The sequence below is a fragment of the Atractosteus spatula genome, chromosome 8 (genome assembly GCF_055471065.1).
Source record: "Atractosteus spatula isolate fAtrSpa1 chromosome 8, fAtrSpa1.hap1, whole genome shotgun sequence".
Classification (NCBI taxonomy): domain Eukaryota; kingdom Metazoa; phylum Chordata; class Actinopteri; order Semionotiformes; family Lepisosteidae; genus Atractosteus; species Atractosteus spatula.
The window spans coordinates 23,815,980-23,835,825 of record NC_142713.1 but is presented as its reverse complement, the minus strand read 5'-3'; the positions used below and the strand labels follow the sequence as shown (position 1 = coordinate 23,835,825).

Genomic DNA, 19,846 nt, shown 5'->3' with positions numbered 1-19,846 from the left:
TTGTTATTTTGTTGTCAAGAACATAAGTGAGTCACCCTAAAGTCACTTTTATCATTTATCGTTTATCATTTCGGAACAGCATGCGAGTGATGAGAAAGGTTAGCGATGTATATCATTTATATAAAGTATATACGGGAGATAAAATGATGACAAAAAATCGTACTTGGTAAGATTTTTATCTTTATCTATTAATTTTCTTATGTTATTAAAGGTATATGGTAATAGTGAAAGCTTTCTGTAAAAAGATCTCCTGTGGGTTTTAGATATAAACATGTATATCTTTCAGTGTTGGGGATAAATAATTATTATGTTTTACTAACTGGCGATATATCACTTCATTGGCTTTTATGATCTTTTAAATGACTTCAAGACGCCCAACTTATTGGTATTTAATCTGGTATTTATTTTTTATTTCAATAAATATTTCTTTAGTAATATTTTGTGCCCTAAATTGTACTGAGTAGCTGAGATAAATTCATACACAACCTCACATTCAAAAACGAAAGAAAAAAAAAACCTTTCAAATATACCCCCTCCCTTGCAGTGTAACATTCGAGACGTAGAAGGGAGGAGTGGCTACGCGCAGGCGCGCTCAGACTAACCACACGCGGCTCACTTTGCTTTAGGCACAGCGGCTACAGTGCAAGGAACCCGGAGCACAGTAGAGCAAGCTTTTCAAATGCAGTCAGCAGTGCTGTAAAAATAAGAGGTCTTACGCTGTCTTGTGTCGGATCAACGCTAACCTCTATAAACTCAAAATGGGTTAGAGAGAGGATGCCTGGATTATGTTCTTGCTCCAATTCGCAAGGATGGGGAATTGGAATTTTTGTTTTTGCGGCGATACATTAACAAAGAAGAAAGAAAATAGAGGCGTGCATTGATTTATTTTCTTTCTTTATTTCCTTTTTTTCTGTTTTTTTCATCTTTTTTAAAGAAATGATTGCAGAGTTGGTGTGCAGCGCTGTGGCTGTGGTCCTGTATTTGAACACCCTCGGCGCTGATTTCTGTTACGATGACAGGTAGGTTTATTGCAGTGATCAACCTGTCCTCGTATTTGTCTGGTCATAGTTTTAACGAAAAAGCCGAATCGCTTTGGTTGTATAAATAGGTGTAAAGTTTTTATAGGGATAAGTCTGAAGAGTAGAATAATTGTATGCAAGTCTTGTAAGTATGGGTTCTGTTTAAGTGCAGTATACCCCTGAATTTAAAAAGATAAGCAGTGCTTTGGACCACTTAAGGAATCGTTTTGATTTGTTTTTGTTCTTGTCCATTATGCCAAGTTTTGAAACGTTTAATGATTAAACGTCCAATTGTTTTATTTGGGTTTTATAGCTATCAGGTATTAGAAAGTGCGACAATAATTTCGCAGGCATGATAGTACTGGTCATCGATAGCTGTACAGTATATTGTATGATGTACTGTAGGGACAGAGGTTGTTGCGTCGTATTAAGAAGTTCCAAAAGTCCACACAAAAATGCGGCTTTAAGTGTTTGGAAGAATTACTTTGACCTTATATGCATATAGCGTACCTAGCGTTTTTCTTTTAATAATTCATTATTCAAGATGCACCGGGAATAATACTGTGTATTGAATTAAATTTACTTGTAAGCACAACACATAAAACACATACAGTCAAAAGGGTGATGACAGCCTCTGTTTGTTGTCCGAGAAACTGGCACGACAACTCTGAAATGCCACTGCGGAGACTGGTGCTCATTTGTGGGCTCCTCTGTACCATTGTAAGCCCATGATAAAATGCACCGGTCTACCCGTTGGAATTAGACAGCACATTCAGAATGATGCCCTTTTCCAGTAAATTTCTTTGATCACATTTAAAGCAAATGCTTTCATTAAAATGTGCTGCATCTAACGACGTTTACAAGACTCGATAAATCCTGGAGTGCTGTACTGCAAAAATAATGCAAAAAGTGAAGATGCTTCAGTTTGTCAGGGTTTCATCAGTTTCTCCGCAGTGAGGAAAATGAATAGATAGATCCCTTAGGTTTTTTTTCATAATTCACAATACAATATTGGCTTTATTTATGAGGGAACTCTTTGATTTGATAAGTTATGTTTAGTGTGGGGATGAAAGAACTTTTGAGTTTGTCTCTTGCCAGCATTAATCTAAAGGACTTTAATCCCTTTATTAGGATTTTAGGATTAACACCTAAAAAGTACTTCTCTTCATCACCTAAAAAAGCATTTATTTACAGTGTTAATTTACTTTTTATTCCTTGAATGCTAGTAAAAATATAAAGTTGAATAAAGTATTTGACCTTGATACAGAAGGTGCAAGAAGAACTACCATAAAATCCCTTAGGTCAGTTGGTGGCATTCGTAAATCATTCCTGTCCTCTGTAGTTAATTCACATGCTAATTTAGTGTCGAATTTGTTACATTTTATACATACTTCATAATTCTTTTACTTCAAATGGAATTTATACTGCACTAGGACGTTACTGAATGTTTTTTATTACCTTTAAAACAACAGGTACCTTTTTTTAGTGAAGTCTCTCAGTTTGCCCACAAAAAAGGGATGATGGTTAACTTCTGATAAACATTGCAAGCCCCAGTGAAGTCTTTGATTACAGATATAAAGTATAATAAAATTACTCCAGAAAAAAAAAATGCAGTTGCAGTCTAGCATTTATTAAATGCATGAAGATGCCTTTGTGATCAGGGGAATTTGACACAAAGAGGTTTGTATATATTTTAAATGTTATTTATGATAATTGATTCACTTGCTGTATTCTACTGTACATGTTGTGGTTGCACTGTGGCTCTGGAGTACAATTGTAGATGTTATATATTTTAGGATGTTCAGCTGAAAGGATTTATCAGTTTTGTAAGTTATTTAGAGGTGTTATGTGCTTGAGATCACAATGCAGGTCTTATCACGCCTGGCACATAGTCAAGTTTAGTTTTTGTGGTAAAGCGTGTTCTTTTAAGCAATCAAATTCTTATTAATTAAAATAAGAGTCAATCAAGAAATCGCTAAAGAATTAGTTGTAACTTAAGCCTTGCAGAACAAAACACATAAATACATTAAAAAGTAGTGCCAGGTAACTTTTATTTTCTCCTGTAGATCATTTTGAATGTGCGTAGGTCTGACTGACTGTAGTTTTGAGTTTAGTTTGTAGTTTTAGTTGAGCAGGGTTTAAGGGTTTCCTTTGAATCATCATCCTCTGGACTCACTGGTGTGGATCAGCTTCTCTGTATATAATTTAGAACTTTGTGTAGTTTTCAGAGGAGGTAGGCTTTGATGTTCAAACACTGCCGTTGATCCTTCCTGAAAAGATAAAGTTGATGGTTATAGCTGCATTATTGGGAGGAGAGCCATTATGGCAGGAGACTGGCACAGTTTTTTTTTCTGTTTGTCAAATTGCAGTCTGAATCAAATGAATGTTTGTGTACATTTTAATTCCTCAATCAAATAAAAGTAAGGAAAAGGTTAGCAAAGTAAATACACCATACAGAATTGTCCTAACACTATTGGAGTTGGTATAGTGTATTGGTGAAATTTGTACTTGCATTGATTGCATACATAAAAAATGTGTTAGTATTTGCCATAATATAGAATTATAAATCATACATTTGTGCCATAGGAATAACATGATTTTGTACAAATCAAGTGCTGCTTTGGAATAGTCTGTCTCTTTGCCACCTACTGTGGCAATACTCAGTTTCTATGAAGTTGAAGCCCGATTCTTTGGCTGAAGGTAAAATAGAACAGACTTAAGCAACATAACGTAACAATGGCATTACTTGAAAGGTTTTTAATTTAGCTGTGAAAGAACAACCATTACTTGACTGGTGATGGAAGTGAGAAGTAAACACAAAAACATCCGTATTTTCTGAACTGTCTATTTAAAGATCATATAATTTTAAACAAACTATAGCAGAAATGTGTCGTTTAATAACGTTTGAGAAAATTACATTTTGTTGTCAATAGTCCGCAACTGAAAGGCATTATTACTGTATTTCCGTGAATCTTCTATTTTGTGTTGTTTGGAACATGGCTTTCTTAAATCAAAGTTTACATTTAGTATTAGGGTCTATTAATTGATATTTAAAATATAAATTAGGGACTTAATGTCTGTCCATTTAAACTGATATAAAGAGGGAATACATTTAATATGATGTATTGTACCAACATTGCTGCAAAATATTCTTGCCTTTTATTTTTTTACAGTTTTGTCCATTTTGCTCATTATACAGTATGCTGCCCATACAATTGTATGTAATTGTGCTGACCATGTACAATTAGTTAATATTGTAAAGGTACCTCCATTATATGGACAAAATGGTAATCAAATTGTTAAATTGTTAACTCAGATTTCTTATCTTCTAAAAATAATCCACATGGTAAAACTTGCATATTCTGACTCAGGATTAGCCTGACCTTTTCTTTCCTTTTCCGTGTTCTCATTTTTTTTTGTCATGCACTTGGAAGTATATTACTATTTTTGACTGACATCATCTTACAGTTTCAGGTTAGTTAACAAGGAAAACTGACTTAAGTGACTAAAGGATGTTTCAGCTGACGATAGATGCAGATAATGCATGGTTATGGGGAACTTGTCAGATAATATTACAAAGAAATAAAGGTTGGACGGTTTTAAAATAATTCACTTGTGTATAATAACAATAATACCTGATATCTTTTCTGTCATGTACAGTATATACTGCAATATCAATGTCTCTAAATTAACCTGCAAATATAGCATGTTTTTTTTTCTTACAAATGCATCTGAATGTCTTATTGCAATTCCAATACTTCGCATTGTCGCAAACGGCATATTCTTTTTTCTAGATCAGCTTATAACATTTATTGATTTTTGAAAAAAGGACAGAATTGCATTTAGTGGGACTGCATAAGCTGGATGATTTAAACTGTGGTGGAGAGCAAGGTCCTTTAACTTGTTTTAACTGTAAGTCTAATTTATTTAAACTTTTAAGGCATTCAGTATGCTTTAAATACGGGTTTATGCATTTTTATAACAGTATTGCATGGGCTTGTCTTGTGCCAGTGTAGAATGTTTGGAGACTTTGATTTCAGTTTAAACTACATATACGTTCTTCACCATCTACATCTTTTATATTCAAATTAAAATTGAGACAAAAAACTGTTTATCTAAACAACGAGGCATTAATCATAATTTTTGATTGAAATATCTTTGTGCTATAAAGACATAAAATGTTTCAAAGGATTTGTTGGGGGGAAATTGACATCCATTTCTCACGTTGTCATCTAGATGGCATTTTTGATGGCATTACAACTGTAGCACAAAGTATGTGCGTTTTTTAATGAATGGTTGATTCGGTTTTACAAAAGTGTAATACTGCACTCACTGTGGCACAGGAAGTCTTGCAAGGAGTTCAAAATGTCTCAGTGTTTTTTGAGGAGTGACCTTTCCAAATGGCTGGACAGATGCTTGTATTCTCTGTCCTTCACTGGGGCCAAGTGCATAAGCTCAGACAGCTGCTCTTCAACTGAAGTGCCAAGTTACACCCTTTAGCACCATTTTGACTTCTTGACATTGTTAGTGAAATAACAGGTTGGATTAAACATAGTTATGAGGAGATTTGTTTTGAAATGTTCATTGATTAGCTTCATGCCTTAATAAATGGCATGACTGAGACTGAGCAGGTGTTTTGTAACGAAAATGAGAGCTTCAGAGTTCAGAAATCAAGAATACTTGGAGGGTTATCAAAAACTTACACTGAGTCTTAAAAGCTTTTCAAAGGACTCTACAGAACAGATTTATGTAGCTTAACATGATATTAAGTAAACACTATCATAATGAATATATAGATAGAAAAGCTGCATTATTTATTTTTGTGCAAAACAAAAACCCACATGTTTTATTTCCATATTACTATATCAATATTCTTTGCAGAACTTTATACTGTACTTTGTAAATTAAGACGTATCTTGATTAAAACGTCATTTAAGATTTTTAAAACAAAAAAAAACAGCCTGTCTTGCTAATGATTTAACCTTGAAATCTTTGTGTAAAGGATGGCCAGCAGCTGTAAAGAAACCACAATAAGCGTATGGATTAAGACTCAATTGCTCTGAGGTTTCTTGCCACTACAAAGAGATTTCTAAGTAGAAACATTTGGTAGAGACATATATTCAGGTGTATTTATTTTCTCAAATGAAGAGATCTTTTTATCCTTCTGAATGTGTCAATTTGTTAATATAAATAATTACCATTGCTCAGGTTTTATACATGTTTCTAGTAAAATATGTGTGAGTTCATATAAAACATTTCAGGAAAGAGTTACAAATGAGATCTATGGTATATTTTAAATAATAGTATACTATACCAGTAGTTCAGTATGTTTATTTTACCACAGATGTGAGACTGTAAAAAAGAAACATTCTGAAATACAAAGCAACAGTTCAGACATTTTATAGGCTCAACCAGTAATAGGTCTGCTAAACTATATAACTAAATCTCACATTTAGTGATTTCATCAGCTAACGTGATGTTGCAGTGTACAATGGACATGGTTTAATTCACAGAGGCCTCACAAAAAATCAGACATATTTAGTTATTTATAGGTCCTCTTCTCTGTTATGCAGGTTGGTTCTGGTACAGATCAGGACAATGGTACTGTATAAAAACCTTTCGAAGACCTTTAATATCTCTTTTTATGAGTAACGTAACTAAATGCGATGCATAGTATCTGGGAACAGTACCCAGACACAGTTTAGATCAGGCTGTTGAAACTGAGCAGTTGGATAAGGAAGAAACTGGATATGGATGCCGCTGTGAGGTGAAAGGCAACTTTACAGTTACAGAGTTCCGTGGCTGAGATAGGAAAAAAATGAGCTGGAATAATATCTATGATTGGGGCTTGTATGGATGTGAAAACTTAATCACACTTCTGTATAGTGCAACAAATCACTTAAGTGATAGTGTGAACACACAGGGCAAAACTGAAACTTTTTGGTCCAAATGCAAAGAGTTACATCTGACACAAATCACTCAACACTATCCCTGCTGTCAAGCAAAGTAAAGGCAACATTATTTTATAGTTCTTCTTATTAGCAGGGGCTGAGAAGTTTGTCAAGACTGATGGGAACACAGATGACGTAAAGTAAATTCTTGGTGGAATACCTGCTTCAGACCTAAAACTGGTACATCCACCTTTCAGCAGGACAGAGATTCAAAACTCAAGGAAAAAGCTATACTGGAATGACTTCCAGGAAAGGAAATGTCCTTGAGTGACCCAGTCTAAGTCCTGAACTGAATCCTATTGCGAGTCTGAGAAGGTCTTGAAAACTGCTGTCCAGATGCCACCTGAAGCAACATAAGACTGATTGTGCAAGACTGCCACGTCGACTAGGCAGAACCCACACCATTGTCCAAAGATGCTACAGACTAGAAAGACTAGTAAAAATTTGAATTTCAAGGCTTTTTTGGTGATTGGTCTTGGTTCATAAATAAAACGAATGGTTGTCTGAGTTTACCCATAAACTCCATTACTCCATGTGACAAAAGATGGCAGACAGTGTCGCCCAATACTGTATATTTTGGCTGTAATCCAAGGTGGAGTGGGTATGCATAGGACATGGTGGCTGTGAGAATTGGGGTTAGGATTGAAATGATCATATGGAACCATCATAGGGGTTTCAATCAGTGTTTTTTCCAATATGTGAACTTTTTTTGTTTAGTAATGTTGTATTGGAAAAAAGAAACACCCTAAACTCAGACAGCAGTGTGTACCTTTCAGTAGTGTTAAAAAGCCTGTAAAGTTGCATATGTGTTTATGAACTGAAAAGGTACACAGTGACATTTTCAAAGCCATTTGCAATTATGGGTGTACACAAGGCTGGAAATACATATAATTTATTAAGAGGGTTTGTCATGCATTAACTTGTCTAAAAAGGGTTTTGAATGATGAATAAGGTTGGTTTATTTATGCTTTTTCATGATTTATGCTCTGTGGTTCAATTTAAAACAAAACTCTTGGGGAAACAAAATCACTATCCTTCTTTTTAAATTCAGACATGCAATATCTGTATTATCTTTTTCATTGCATTCTGTTGTGACCAAGAGATTGCTACCCCAACAAATACACAGTATCACAAAAATGTGGATTTCAGTTTAAGGGAGTTATTTTTATTTAAGGTTACTTTAATTATAAGCTTGAACTTCACTTTAAAGATCCTCTTTGATGCGTGGTACTCTTTACTAGTAATTGCGATAATGTATATCTTCATATTCAGTTATGGGAACAGTCTTTGGGGTCTCTAAAAATGCCCTTTTTTATATAAAGAAAAGTTAGCAATTATTTTTTCAAATTACTTTAGTACTGATTTCAATACCATATAGCTGTTTGTATGCATAAAATGTACAGTATAATGGTGTAAATTAACTTTAAATAATTACAAATTTAAATAAAATAAAGTAAATAAAGTAGTTACATTGGCATTTAATTTTATTGGGGAACATCGGATTTGGTCACCTTGTTTAACATTTGATATGGGGTCAGTATAGGTTAGATGTTTTCTGTGTTCAGAGCCAGGAGTAATAACCCAGTTTCTGAGCACCCTATGTTGGTATCTCAGACCCTGTAATTAGATATTTGTGTGAGTGATTGCAGACCTTGAAAAGCCACAAAAGGGCTCTACTGTAATCTTGTCCTTGATGACACGAGCCTTCTAGAGATTTGGTATAACAAGCTGGTGTGTTTAAAGAGACTAAGGTTTTTTTTTATTTGGCTTGTATGAGAAACAAAAAAGTAAAAACAACTCCATCACGATGGAGAAATCTCGATTTCCCAATTTCTATTTTAGACTTTATTTTCAGTACTTGTATCATGTCCCTTTATAATCTCCACTGTTCTAGACAAAAAGGGTTCTGTTCTTTCAGCATTTCAGTATAGGACATTTTCTTAAAGTCTAGAATGTACAGTATCTGGACGTTCTCCTCTGAACTTATTCCAAAGCAGTTATATCTTTTCTAGAACGTGGCGACCAAAATTGCACATGGAGTACTAAATGAGGCTTCACTAGTACATTATACAATTTTAACATAACATGCCTTCATTAGCTTTTAATTCTAAATCCTAGAGTTTTTTATTGCTTCCCCTTGTAGACACATTAATTTATGCATCAGCATGATAACCTAAGTCTTGTTCATACTGGAAGTAAAAGTTTTCACAGTAAAATCAGTTCTGTTAATAATTTAATATGGCGTGTTGCAAGTTGTATGGCACAGGATAATCTAAATTTAGATATAATGACAGTATTTTAGATGCAATACATAATGGGTACCTTAAAATGAATAAAACTTTAAAGAATGCCATTAGTTAGCTGCGACCAACCAAAGCCCAGATGGCGTCTAGACTACCATCTTAACCATCTTAAGATGGAGAAACACATAAAGTTTTTATGCATTCTGTCTGTGGTCTTAAAGGTGGTTTGCATTGCCCTAGGAAGTCCCCTATGTGGGACTAGATTAAGAGGTCTGTGGTTCTGACTTTTGAAGGCTTTGATTACTTGGGGCTGCCAGTATCAGAGGTAGGAAATTGGATAGGCATGGCTCGTTCTATGCCTGTTGGAAGAAAATTGCTTTGTTGATTGCTAGGCAGATGAGCGTCATTTCTGATGAGTTGTGGGAATAGGAAGAAGCATTTATGGTGGCAGTGCTAATCGGTTGCCCACCGTTTCATGGAAAGGTTTGTTGTGAGTTGTAGACAGTTGTGCAGCACTCACAAATTGACCTGGCTAAGATACATTCTAATCATTTGGTTGGCAATCAGTGAGATCAGAAATGGGCCATGTGTGCTGTGGGCGTGGGTTTATGTGGGTTTATGCAGCTTTAGGAGAAGACATTAGGGATTAACTTTGCTGGATTTTAAAATGAATGTTGGCAGTAGTCATTTGTAATTATTTTTTCCCTTGACTTATCTTTAAATTAATGCTGGCAGATGACTAAAACTTTTTTTTCTTTTTTATCTCATTTGATTAAAAAAATAGTTTTGTTTTTCTAGTGCATGTGTAGAACAGTATCTTTGGTAGTTGGCAAGTTTTTTTTTGTCATTAAACGGGTTTAATTTTGATTTTTACTGAATATTTGGAGCCAAGAAATCAACCATCTATGAAGTTTAGGATATAGGTTTGAAGACCCTTTACACTGAAACTCTGACATGTAAGACCTTTTTTCCATCTAGTGCTAAACTTAGTATTATTAGTATTTACTGCGTACAGTAATACTGTAATGGGTCTAGACAAAAGGACTGTTTCAGATGGATAATGTTCTTTGATGGATTTAATCCTGTGTCCAGTCCTTGCTCCAAATTCTCTCTTGATATTAATGGGATTAACAGCAGCATGCATTAGCAAGCCAGTGTAAGCCGAGTCCTGATCCATTAGAAACAAAAACTCTCTTGTAAAAAATATTGGACAAGGATGCTATAGTCCAGTACTAAATAGCTAGCCTTATTTTCTGTTCTCTTGATCCTTTATCACAAACTCTTTGAGCATTTGATTAAATAAAGACATAAGCTGCCCGTGGTTTTGCCTTTGTCCATTGTAAAGGGCTATGTGGTCTGATGATTTTTTTCCGATCTTATGAAAGCTTGTATTTATGTATTGATGGAAAATAAGACACAGTGACCATAGTTGTAAAGGCTAGTGGTTTAGAAAACAAAAAGAGCTCCAGTATTCAGGGGGAAGGATGCAGTGCCGTTATGTACCAAGTTGTGACCTTATGAGCTTGAATTGACCAAAGTAATAAATGAGCATTCAGCTCATAGCCAGAGAAGGCTACAGTGTTTTCTTTATTCGTTGAAGGTCATGTCATCTTCCTTTCCATGTGAAGACTGTTGAGTAGATTGATGGATGGATAGACCAAGGTCACCTAAAATGACATGATAATGCTTCGCTGTTTTTCAGTGGAAAATATATGGTACTTTATAGCATACATCTTTTGTATGTTGTATAATGTACTTTATATTAAATAATAAGATACGGTTGTCCACTTTTCTTTGATTTATAATTTACTGGTGTCATTATATATTGGACATTAATAAATTTGTTTTAATTTTACAATTGACTAAAGGGCTTTTTGTCTTCATATAAGATAGTTTACTTTTAGTCCAGTGGTTTCAGACTACAGAATAAACTTTCTAAAGGCTATTTGTTTATACCTGCACATTCAAGAACATGTAAAGCAATTATAGGATTGAGAGATGTGTTTCTGCTAATGTCAGGAGGTAAAATCTTTAGTCTTAGGATCTTGTCTTTTAGTCTCCCATAAAGTTTTATTTTTAATGTTCCATATTTTATAATTTCGTTTCTAATTTTTAAAACTGATTGAGTACTTTCATATATGCGTATAATTTACTGATTTAGCACTGGCCTGTCAAAATAGAATTGAAATAAGAGTCTGTCATTAAAGCTCAGAGTACTTCATTTGTGTGTTTATAGGTACCATTATTGTGACAGAGCTCCAAGCAATTGCTTCTGTTTTGTTAAGCACTGGGTGTGGAAATATGTTTTTCGTAACACGAAACAGTAAGTTTCAGTATATTTATTGAAAGAATTAAGTATTACAAAACGTAAGTTTAGCTCTCTGGCTTTTCTGTGTTTACAGCTGCACAGTAAATTTCATACAACTTTAAAGTTGGAATATATTGTTGAGAAGGGTTTTTCCTTTATTTGTATGTATTTCATATAGTATCAGGAATGTATGCTTTCTTACTTTTTAAAATATTGCTTCTTAAATATTTGAAAACCCTTGGACTTTACTGTTGACATTATTAAACAAAAATAAGGTTTTAAGCAGCAACCTTATTATTGGTTGTATCAAAAATATTAATTCCTTTAGGTATACACGTGCACCAGTATTTGTTAAAAAATAGGCAATAAGGGACAACGTTTGCATGCAGAACTATTAGTCGTCACAAAGTGCCTTTTAAAATAATAAATGGCACTGTCACAGAAGATGGTCCCAGAGTGCTGTTTTGCAGTTTATTCATCACTTATGACCTTTTGCATTCATCAGAAACGCAGCCCTTACTTAGACATGGGGACCAAAATCATATGCAGTGTGTTGCATTCAGAAACGGATAAAGAATACCAACAGTGTATCTGACCCCAAAGTTAACATCAGATTACTATATTTAAAAGTGCAAGCATTGGGTATGTGCTCCAGAGCAGTAATATGTACTCTCTGGAGTTTTGCAGTGTGTGGTTGTGTGAGATTTGAAGGAAATGAAGCCAGAGATGGTTTTAAGTTAAGTCATTTCAACTGGAATAAGTTTCTTCCGTGGTCTTTGCTGGCTGCCTCATGCCAGTAAATCACAAGTAGTCTTTATGTACTGTATGTTGAAAGGTATTGTGAGGTCTAGCTGTGTTGCAGATAAATGAAAGATATGTACTTTTCTGTTTTCTTTATAATGTCAATGACTTCCTGGCCATAAAAATGATTTCTGGCAGATGTTTGACAGTAAATAATAATACAAAATTTCTGTGTGAAATAGTTTGTCTCTATTTCAGCATTATTGCCGTAAAAAGAATATGAACCGGACCTTTTCAACTGAGGGATTTAGTTAAAGTAGTTTTGGGTTTCTGTAAGTGTACTGTAGCTGCCAGCTTACTCTTTTTCAAGGTCTTATTCCAGTGGAAACTTGGTTAGGTATGTTACCATGTTTTCCCAGAAGAACATTTTTATAATATATATGTTTTTATTTTCCCCACAATTGAGCTTGATATGTATTGTGTATTGCCAGAGCTTTTACCAGACATGCTTTGTCACACATATGATTTGGGTATAAAGCTCTACTGTAAGTGCCAAAAGACACAACTAAATATTAATCTGGTGTATTAACTTTCATGGTATTTTTTGACAAATCAGAGGTTGGAAAGAGAGAATACTATTCTTGTAACATGAAACTCAGTCAAAACCTCTGACATAGTCATTAATTCATTTAAAGTATAGGAATCCTCATCATTGGTCTTTAGAACTTTGTTCCTCCCTTGTGGAATAAAGCCTACAACTATGCTAGTTTCTTTACATTGCTGCACATTGTGACATATCTGAGATGCATTAAGAACACATTTACACCTGCCTTATTGAGCCCCAAATCAACTGGTTTTACTTTCAGAATGCCTTGATGATATTAACTGCTGTTAAGATTCTAGTTGAATAAAAATAGATGAGTGCATCCAGGAGTCCTCTGTCCTTCTTTGATAAGTATTCTCATACTGTTTGTGTCTTATCTTCTTAGTGAAAAAAAGACGTAGTAAAAGGCAGTCACACCGCTTTGCAGTGTTACTTGTATGGTTCATATCAGCAATTTAAGTTTAATAAATTGCAGTTATTCATGCAATGACTCTTAAGAATCTTCTTAACTAGGTGAAATACTAATGTTAGGTAATTGTTACAAATTGGCAATTAAGTAAAATAGAAAATAGTGCTGGATAAACATTTATTAAAGTAAATAATTAAAATCCCCAGTTGTCAAAGATTTGCCAAAAATATATCTGAGCAGTTGGTATAATTTTGAGGCACCTGCATTTTTTATTCTCTGCCACAGCTCTGTTGAAGTTCTAATAAATCAGAGGCAAATTAGGATAAAGAAGTATTTATTAACAGTAAAACAAACTAAATAACAAACAACACAACACTCAGGTTACAGTGTTTACAAAACAATTCTTAGAGGCCTATGTGCTAACGTTCCCTGAAAACCCAGACAGCAGTAATATTAACAAAATGCACATAGACCTTTGTCAAAAGGTAAAATAATATGACCCAGAGCTAAAACTCTCTTCCTATAAATTCTGAAGCTCCAAAGTGAATAGCGGTCTATCTCCTAATTGTAAAAATGCATCACAAACCTGGAGTGATTGTTTTTAGGCCACATAAAGGAAATCATAGTTTCCTAAAATAAGAGAACAGTGTTCAAATACTTAGCTAGAATCTGGTCTTTAAAATGGATCAGAAGAATCCTCTCACCTGGCATGCTTCGTCTTTCTCCCTCTGTTCCCTTCCTTGCTTTTGTTCTTCCTCTCTCTCCTCCTTCTTTCTCTCTGGGTTCTTTCTTATCCTGTCTTTCTGTGTGTTGAATATTTACTCTTATGATTAACTAAGTAATTCCCCAGAAAATCCCTCTTATCGATGTCTCTCAGGCCACCTACAGCCCTGAGAAGTGCAAACATTCACTTTTATGATCATTGTAACATTGTAAAGGTTAATTTGCAATGGACTAGCATCCTGTCCAGGGCATACCCTGCCTTGTGCCCATTGCTTGCAGCGATAGGCTCTGTCTCCCCAGCAGCCCTGTAATGGATAGTGCAGAAAAAAATAAGTTGATGGTAATTCCATCTTAAAAAGCAGATTAAATCATATGGAACTTTTCCTCAGGAGAAAGTAGTGTTTGGTCAATCCTTTTTTAAAATTTCTTGCATGTTTGGGAGAGTTTCTGTTAAGATAAAAAATAGATTATAGATAGAAAGCAAATGAAGGATGACTTGATGACTGTTCGGATTGGATTGATGTAGCCTAATTGATGATGTATCACATGGATCTGTACCATAACTAGTAGCTCTTCCTAATTTACAGTATATCAATGATTTAGATTTTATAATACTGTATATTATTGTACAGTAGGAAACTAGTTACGTTTGTATATAATACTGATACCAAAATACGAGGATTAGCAACCAGTACAGAGACACCAGCAAATGAAAGTTGAAAAGATTTAGATAAAATCAAGACCTGAAAATATCCATTGTTTAATTTAAAATAAATGCTATTTAGGTAATAAAAAATAAACTGTAAATACAAAATGGAAAATGTTGAGATTGACAAGACTACTTATATAAAAAGACAGGTGTTTATGTCAAGACATTGTTTACAGCTAGAAAATATGGGGAACCATTAAAAAAGGCAGTAAAATGTTGGGATATATAGTGAAAAACAGAATTTAAATCAAGGCATCTGACATTAAATTGTAACATGCACTAGTAAGAGCACATTTAGAATACTATGTATAATTTTGATTACCACATTACAAAAAAAGGTATTGCTGCTCTGAAGTCAGTCCGGAGAAGAGCAGCCTGATACATTCTGGGGCTTAAAAAGTATCTTACACTGACAAGCTAAAAGAACTTTTTAGTCTTGAACATGGAGGCCTAAGAGGGTACCTGAATCCCCCAAAAACTCAGTAGTCAACTCAGTATACATCATCTGGATTCACAGTAAAACACAAACCAGATAACACGGATAGAAACGACAGGCATGTACATTTAAAACTGGAAAGAGGAGGCACTTCCTTATAAACAGGGTCGTGGGTATGTGGAACAAGCTACCCACCCATGTTATTTATGCTGATACTGTGGCTAGATGAGATCATTGATACAATTACAGTAACTACTCACCAACAAACAGCCAAGATGGGCTGGTTGGCCTTCTCACTTGTAGGTTTTCTTCTGTTTCTATGACAGTATAATTTCTTTGCTTTTTCTATAGTTGGTAAACATACACTTTTGATACATAATCTTAATAGGTCTATGAATCTTTGAGAGGCTAAGAGATTAAATATTTTTTTCATTCTGAAATAAAGCAGATGCATTGTAACATTTTGTTCCTTTTAAATCTGAGGTGTTTAAACCAGGCAAATTCCACTTAAGAGTTTGTACAATTGCTGAATTAGACAATTCAGCTACTACAACAAAGGGTATGAACAGGATATATATATATAAATTTACCTTTTTACTCTGAGATTAGGCAAATGCTGTATAATACCCATCTACTGGAGAACTGAGCCAAAGTAAAAATAATTAACTGAACATTAAAGAGACAGAGAAAAGGCATTTCGTGCAGACATAAGTAGTGTTATTCGTGGCACTAAAGAGTATTTTTTTATGAAACCCAATCTAACCTTAAACCTCCAAACATTTGGGTCCTACTGTGCATAGAGTCACATGAAACTTTTAACTTTTTTATGGACTACTGTTTTTTTTTAATAGCAAAGAGTACTGAAAGGGTTTGTAAAAGTACAGCGTACATTAATAATAAAAAGGGGTTATACTTCTTGGAATCTGCATGACTCTGCATTCTAGAAATCTGCAATGCTAGATGTGCTGGGGGAAATTGAATGGAAAGACTGGGATCTCCATGTGTGCACAGGGAGGAGGTGACTAATGCCTGGCATCCAGATTCCTTTGGCCCCGGTTAGGATTGCAAGTCAGAGACCTTTGGCTCCGTTGGAAAAACTACTAACAAGACTTGTGAATATCGCAGTTCTTTAGCCATAGTGGTGGGGTGGATATGATTTTCTTCTCTTTGTTTCTGTTGTGTTCATGTTCATCCTGCATGTGTATTTCTTTTACAGGATCTGTTTCCCTTTTAGAACCTCATTTGGAATGAACAGAAATCCCATTACAAAGATCACACTGCAACTCTGCAAAGACCTGAGAGATTGATTTGGGATATGGCAATTGTTCTCTGTAGCCTAGTTGTCTGTTTCCTAGTTGGGGGTGCAGATACAACTCGAGTGAGAACCAATGGATGCACACAAGCTCTCAATGATGTTGGCACCTGGCCTTCAGTTTTTGAGCTCTGGGCGGGGGTTTTGCTGGGTAGGCTCGATTTTTTGTGATCCCTGCTCTGCCAATTCTGTGACCCAGATGGTTGCTCCTGCCAAATTTGGACTCATTCTGATCACTGGACTAAAACTTTGGATACAATTCTGGAGGCTCCCTTGTTATTTTTACCTTTGTTTCCTTAACAGATATATACATTATAATGAGTTCCTAAGGGTTCCTTAGCTGGCTATTGCAAGTTTGCTTGCTGTCTATGTGCTAAAATGTGATGATTCTGGTACCTTAGTCATTCTTTTAAAAAAAAAATCAGTATTATTGCTGCACTTTGAAAAGCCTAGTTGGCTTTCTGTGTGGCTTCTGTGAAAGACAGATTGAAAATTTCTCAGCTCTTGTTAACAGTTGCCATTAGCACAAGAATTCCTACAACAAATTGCCATTAAGCTTCAAGAACCTCTCTTGCTTTTTCACCGGGGCTTAATTAGTTGTACATTCTTGTGTTACTAATGAGAAATGTTTGTCACTCTCTTTGATTGATGACTTTAAATGTTCCAGCAAAATCCTTGTGTAAAGAGCCTTCATTGTAAAGGTGGTCTGAGGAGATCAGTGGTTAATTGGTGGCCTTCTGTTTAATAGCTGTGGTCCTATATAGGCACCCATTGTCCTAACTCATGCATGTAACACATTTTTTAGCTTTGAACAATTTAAAATCATTAAAATTATTTTTCTTTTGCTCTGATACAGAAGTCTCTCAAAGTCAGTTTGTTATATGCATTCCTTGTATTGTAACAACTAATCCAATTTGAATGCATCCCAATGTAAAGCAAGAGGTCAATGAAGCATACATTCGTACAGAAACTGATTGCTAAGCATAAAGAAACTCTGCAGTTTGGATGTAATTTAAGTTACACGTTTCCAAATGTACTCCTGTCAAGCCATTTGTATGTGTATGATTTTTGTGTTGGCTAAGCTCTTAAGATCTTGAAAGGCCTAAGTACTGTATATTCAGAAGGTCAAAAACGAATCTTTCACCAGTCAATAGTATTCGTTGATATAAAGAAAACAAGATCAATTCAGTTTTATGTCACTAACATCAGCACCATAGGTCATACTGAAAAATATTTATTCTAAACATTTAGTTACACTAATGCATTAAGTACGTTATTGACTATTACAATAGCATGGTTGCTTTCTGTACTAAAAACTGCAGTGAATTTGTCTAAAATTCTCATCATACATTTGACTACCCACTGAGGAACAGAAACTTCTGAGACATCTGAATTTCTTTGCAGTAAAACACGTCTGTGAGCATACTAGAAGCTGTCATTCAGAATGTAACATCCCAGGAGGATAGAGCTGAGACTGGCCTTCCTGATTGGAGGCAAAATTAATTTGTGCATAAACATGAGCCATCTGAAAGACAAAAGATCTGCAGTGTTTCAGAGCCACGCTGTGTCATTCACCTCAGCGCTGCACTTTCCCAAGCCATAGATGATATCTCTGAATATTCAGATAAATGTCTTTTTCTGTTCATATTCTTATAGACGAGATGGTAGTTGGAATAATCAGTGGTTGTCTGCAGGATTAAATTCTAATTATGTGGGAACGGAAGAGGATAATAAAAGAGGGCACCGTTTCAGGACTCCACATGAATTCAGAGAATAATGCCCAATAACACTTTTCATCATTCACTCAGCCTAGAGGTAGACTGATTTCTGATTCCGGAATGTGATTGAAAGGAAACAAAGATATCTTTAAAAGTACCGTTAAATTTCTTTTTTGGGTGTTCAGCAAAGGCTTTTGGTAAAACATACCCATTGGAAAAGGATATATATCCAATGAAATTGTGACATGAGACATCATTTTGTGAAGTGTTGCTCTAGCAGTGGCAAGGGGTTTGATTCCACATTGGTGAAGTATGCATGCTCATCATGTGTTCACAGGTGTTTCCTTTGGGTTGCTCTGGTTTCCTTCTATCTGCCAAAGACATTCTGATGAGGTTATTTGGTATCTCCGGCTGACACTGTGTGTCTCACAAATGAAAGAGAAAAAAATATTACCTTCCAAGCAGCTCTGTAGGAAAAGCCCAGTTCCTGTTTGTATGAGGGGGGGTCCTACGAAAGGGGCTCACGTAGGTAGAAGGCTAGTTACTGTATATGCCTATAATCGCAGCCAGGATCACTTCATTCCTATTAGGTTGAGTGGGAGGAACAGTAATCTAAATATGTACAGAAAAACAGATATTATTATTGTCAGTCATGTTTGTGTATGCGTATCTGTGTGTCCAAGTAGTCCAGAGCACAATGTTATGCGATACAGGTATATGTTTAGTCTTTTGTGTTTTTGTTTTTTTTTGTAATGGTATGTCCCAAAACATATATAAGAGGTTGGAAAGGATGTTGGAGTCAGGCCTTGGATGTGTTGGAGAGAACAAATTGAGAAAGTGCTTGTAAGAAAGTGGTGAATTACCACAAACTTAATTGAATGTTTTGTATTGTAACAATGTTGCAAGGTGACAATACCCCGCAGTTTGTCCTTTTTATGAAAATTTTGTACTTTCCCCTTCGGGGGGGGGGGGGACACAGAGGTTGTTTGGGATGCTGGTTGAGAAAGCAACCCTCAATAAATCTGGACTTCTTCTTTTTAAAGTACTGTCTTTTTTTCTTCTCTGGGAGCTACACATCCTCTGGCTAACGCTACCCACACAAGAGGAGTTGTATGGCATTTGGTGGGAGCAGTGGGATGGCAAGTAGCAGGCCTACCAGGTCCAAGAGGGTGCAGCAGATGGACTCCGCCAGTGATGCTTCTGGGTGTGGAGCAGAAGTGATCTCAGAGCTCCAAAAATCACATGCCAATGAAAGCCCAAACTTTGGATTGTTCTGGTATTTCTAGGGTACTATTGATGCTATTTTTCCCAATCATAACCATGCAAAAGTATGTTGCATGTTTAATTTTCCAGCCATACTTTGGATTCTTTCTTAATTATGGGAAGGTGTTTTGTGCAACCCAGTAATTTCATGATTACACAAAAAGGCAGTGATTTTTTATTCTTATTCTGTTAAATTGTGCATGGCAAGGATAATTAAGGCTCCGCTCAAAATTGTATATATTAAACAATAATCTGAATAGAAGTCAATGAATATGTATTACTTCTAACTGACGTAGAAGATTATTTTGCTGCTGAATTGAGACTTGTCTGTCTTTTACCATTTTTTTCATTTTAATTTTTATTTTTTGCTTTTGAAGGATCCTGATGTATCCTTATATTCCTATAGATAG

At 35.2% G+C, this 19,846-nt stretch overlaps 1 protein-coding gene across 1 annotated transcript in view; it reads left to right on the top strand.

Annotated features, from left to right (window-relative positions):
* Positions 1 to 599: 599 nt before the first annotated feature.
* Positions 600 to 19,846, top strand: part of LOC148829304 (protein O-mannosyl-transferase TMTC2-like) — a 163,476-nt gene continuing 144,229 nt past the window's right edge. The window contains exon 1 of the mRNA XM_088924141.1: positions 600 to 1,019. Coding sequence (XP_088780267.1) covers positions 937 to 1,019 — 83 coding nt within the window. The 5' untranslated portion in view covers positions 600 to 936. The remainder of the gene's footprint in view (positions 1,020 to 19,846) is intronic.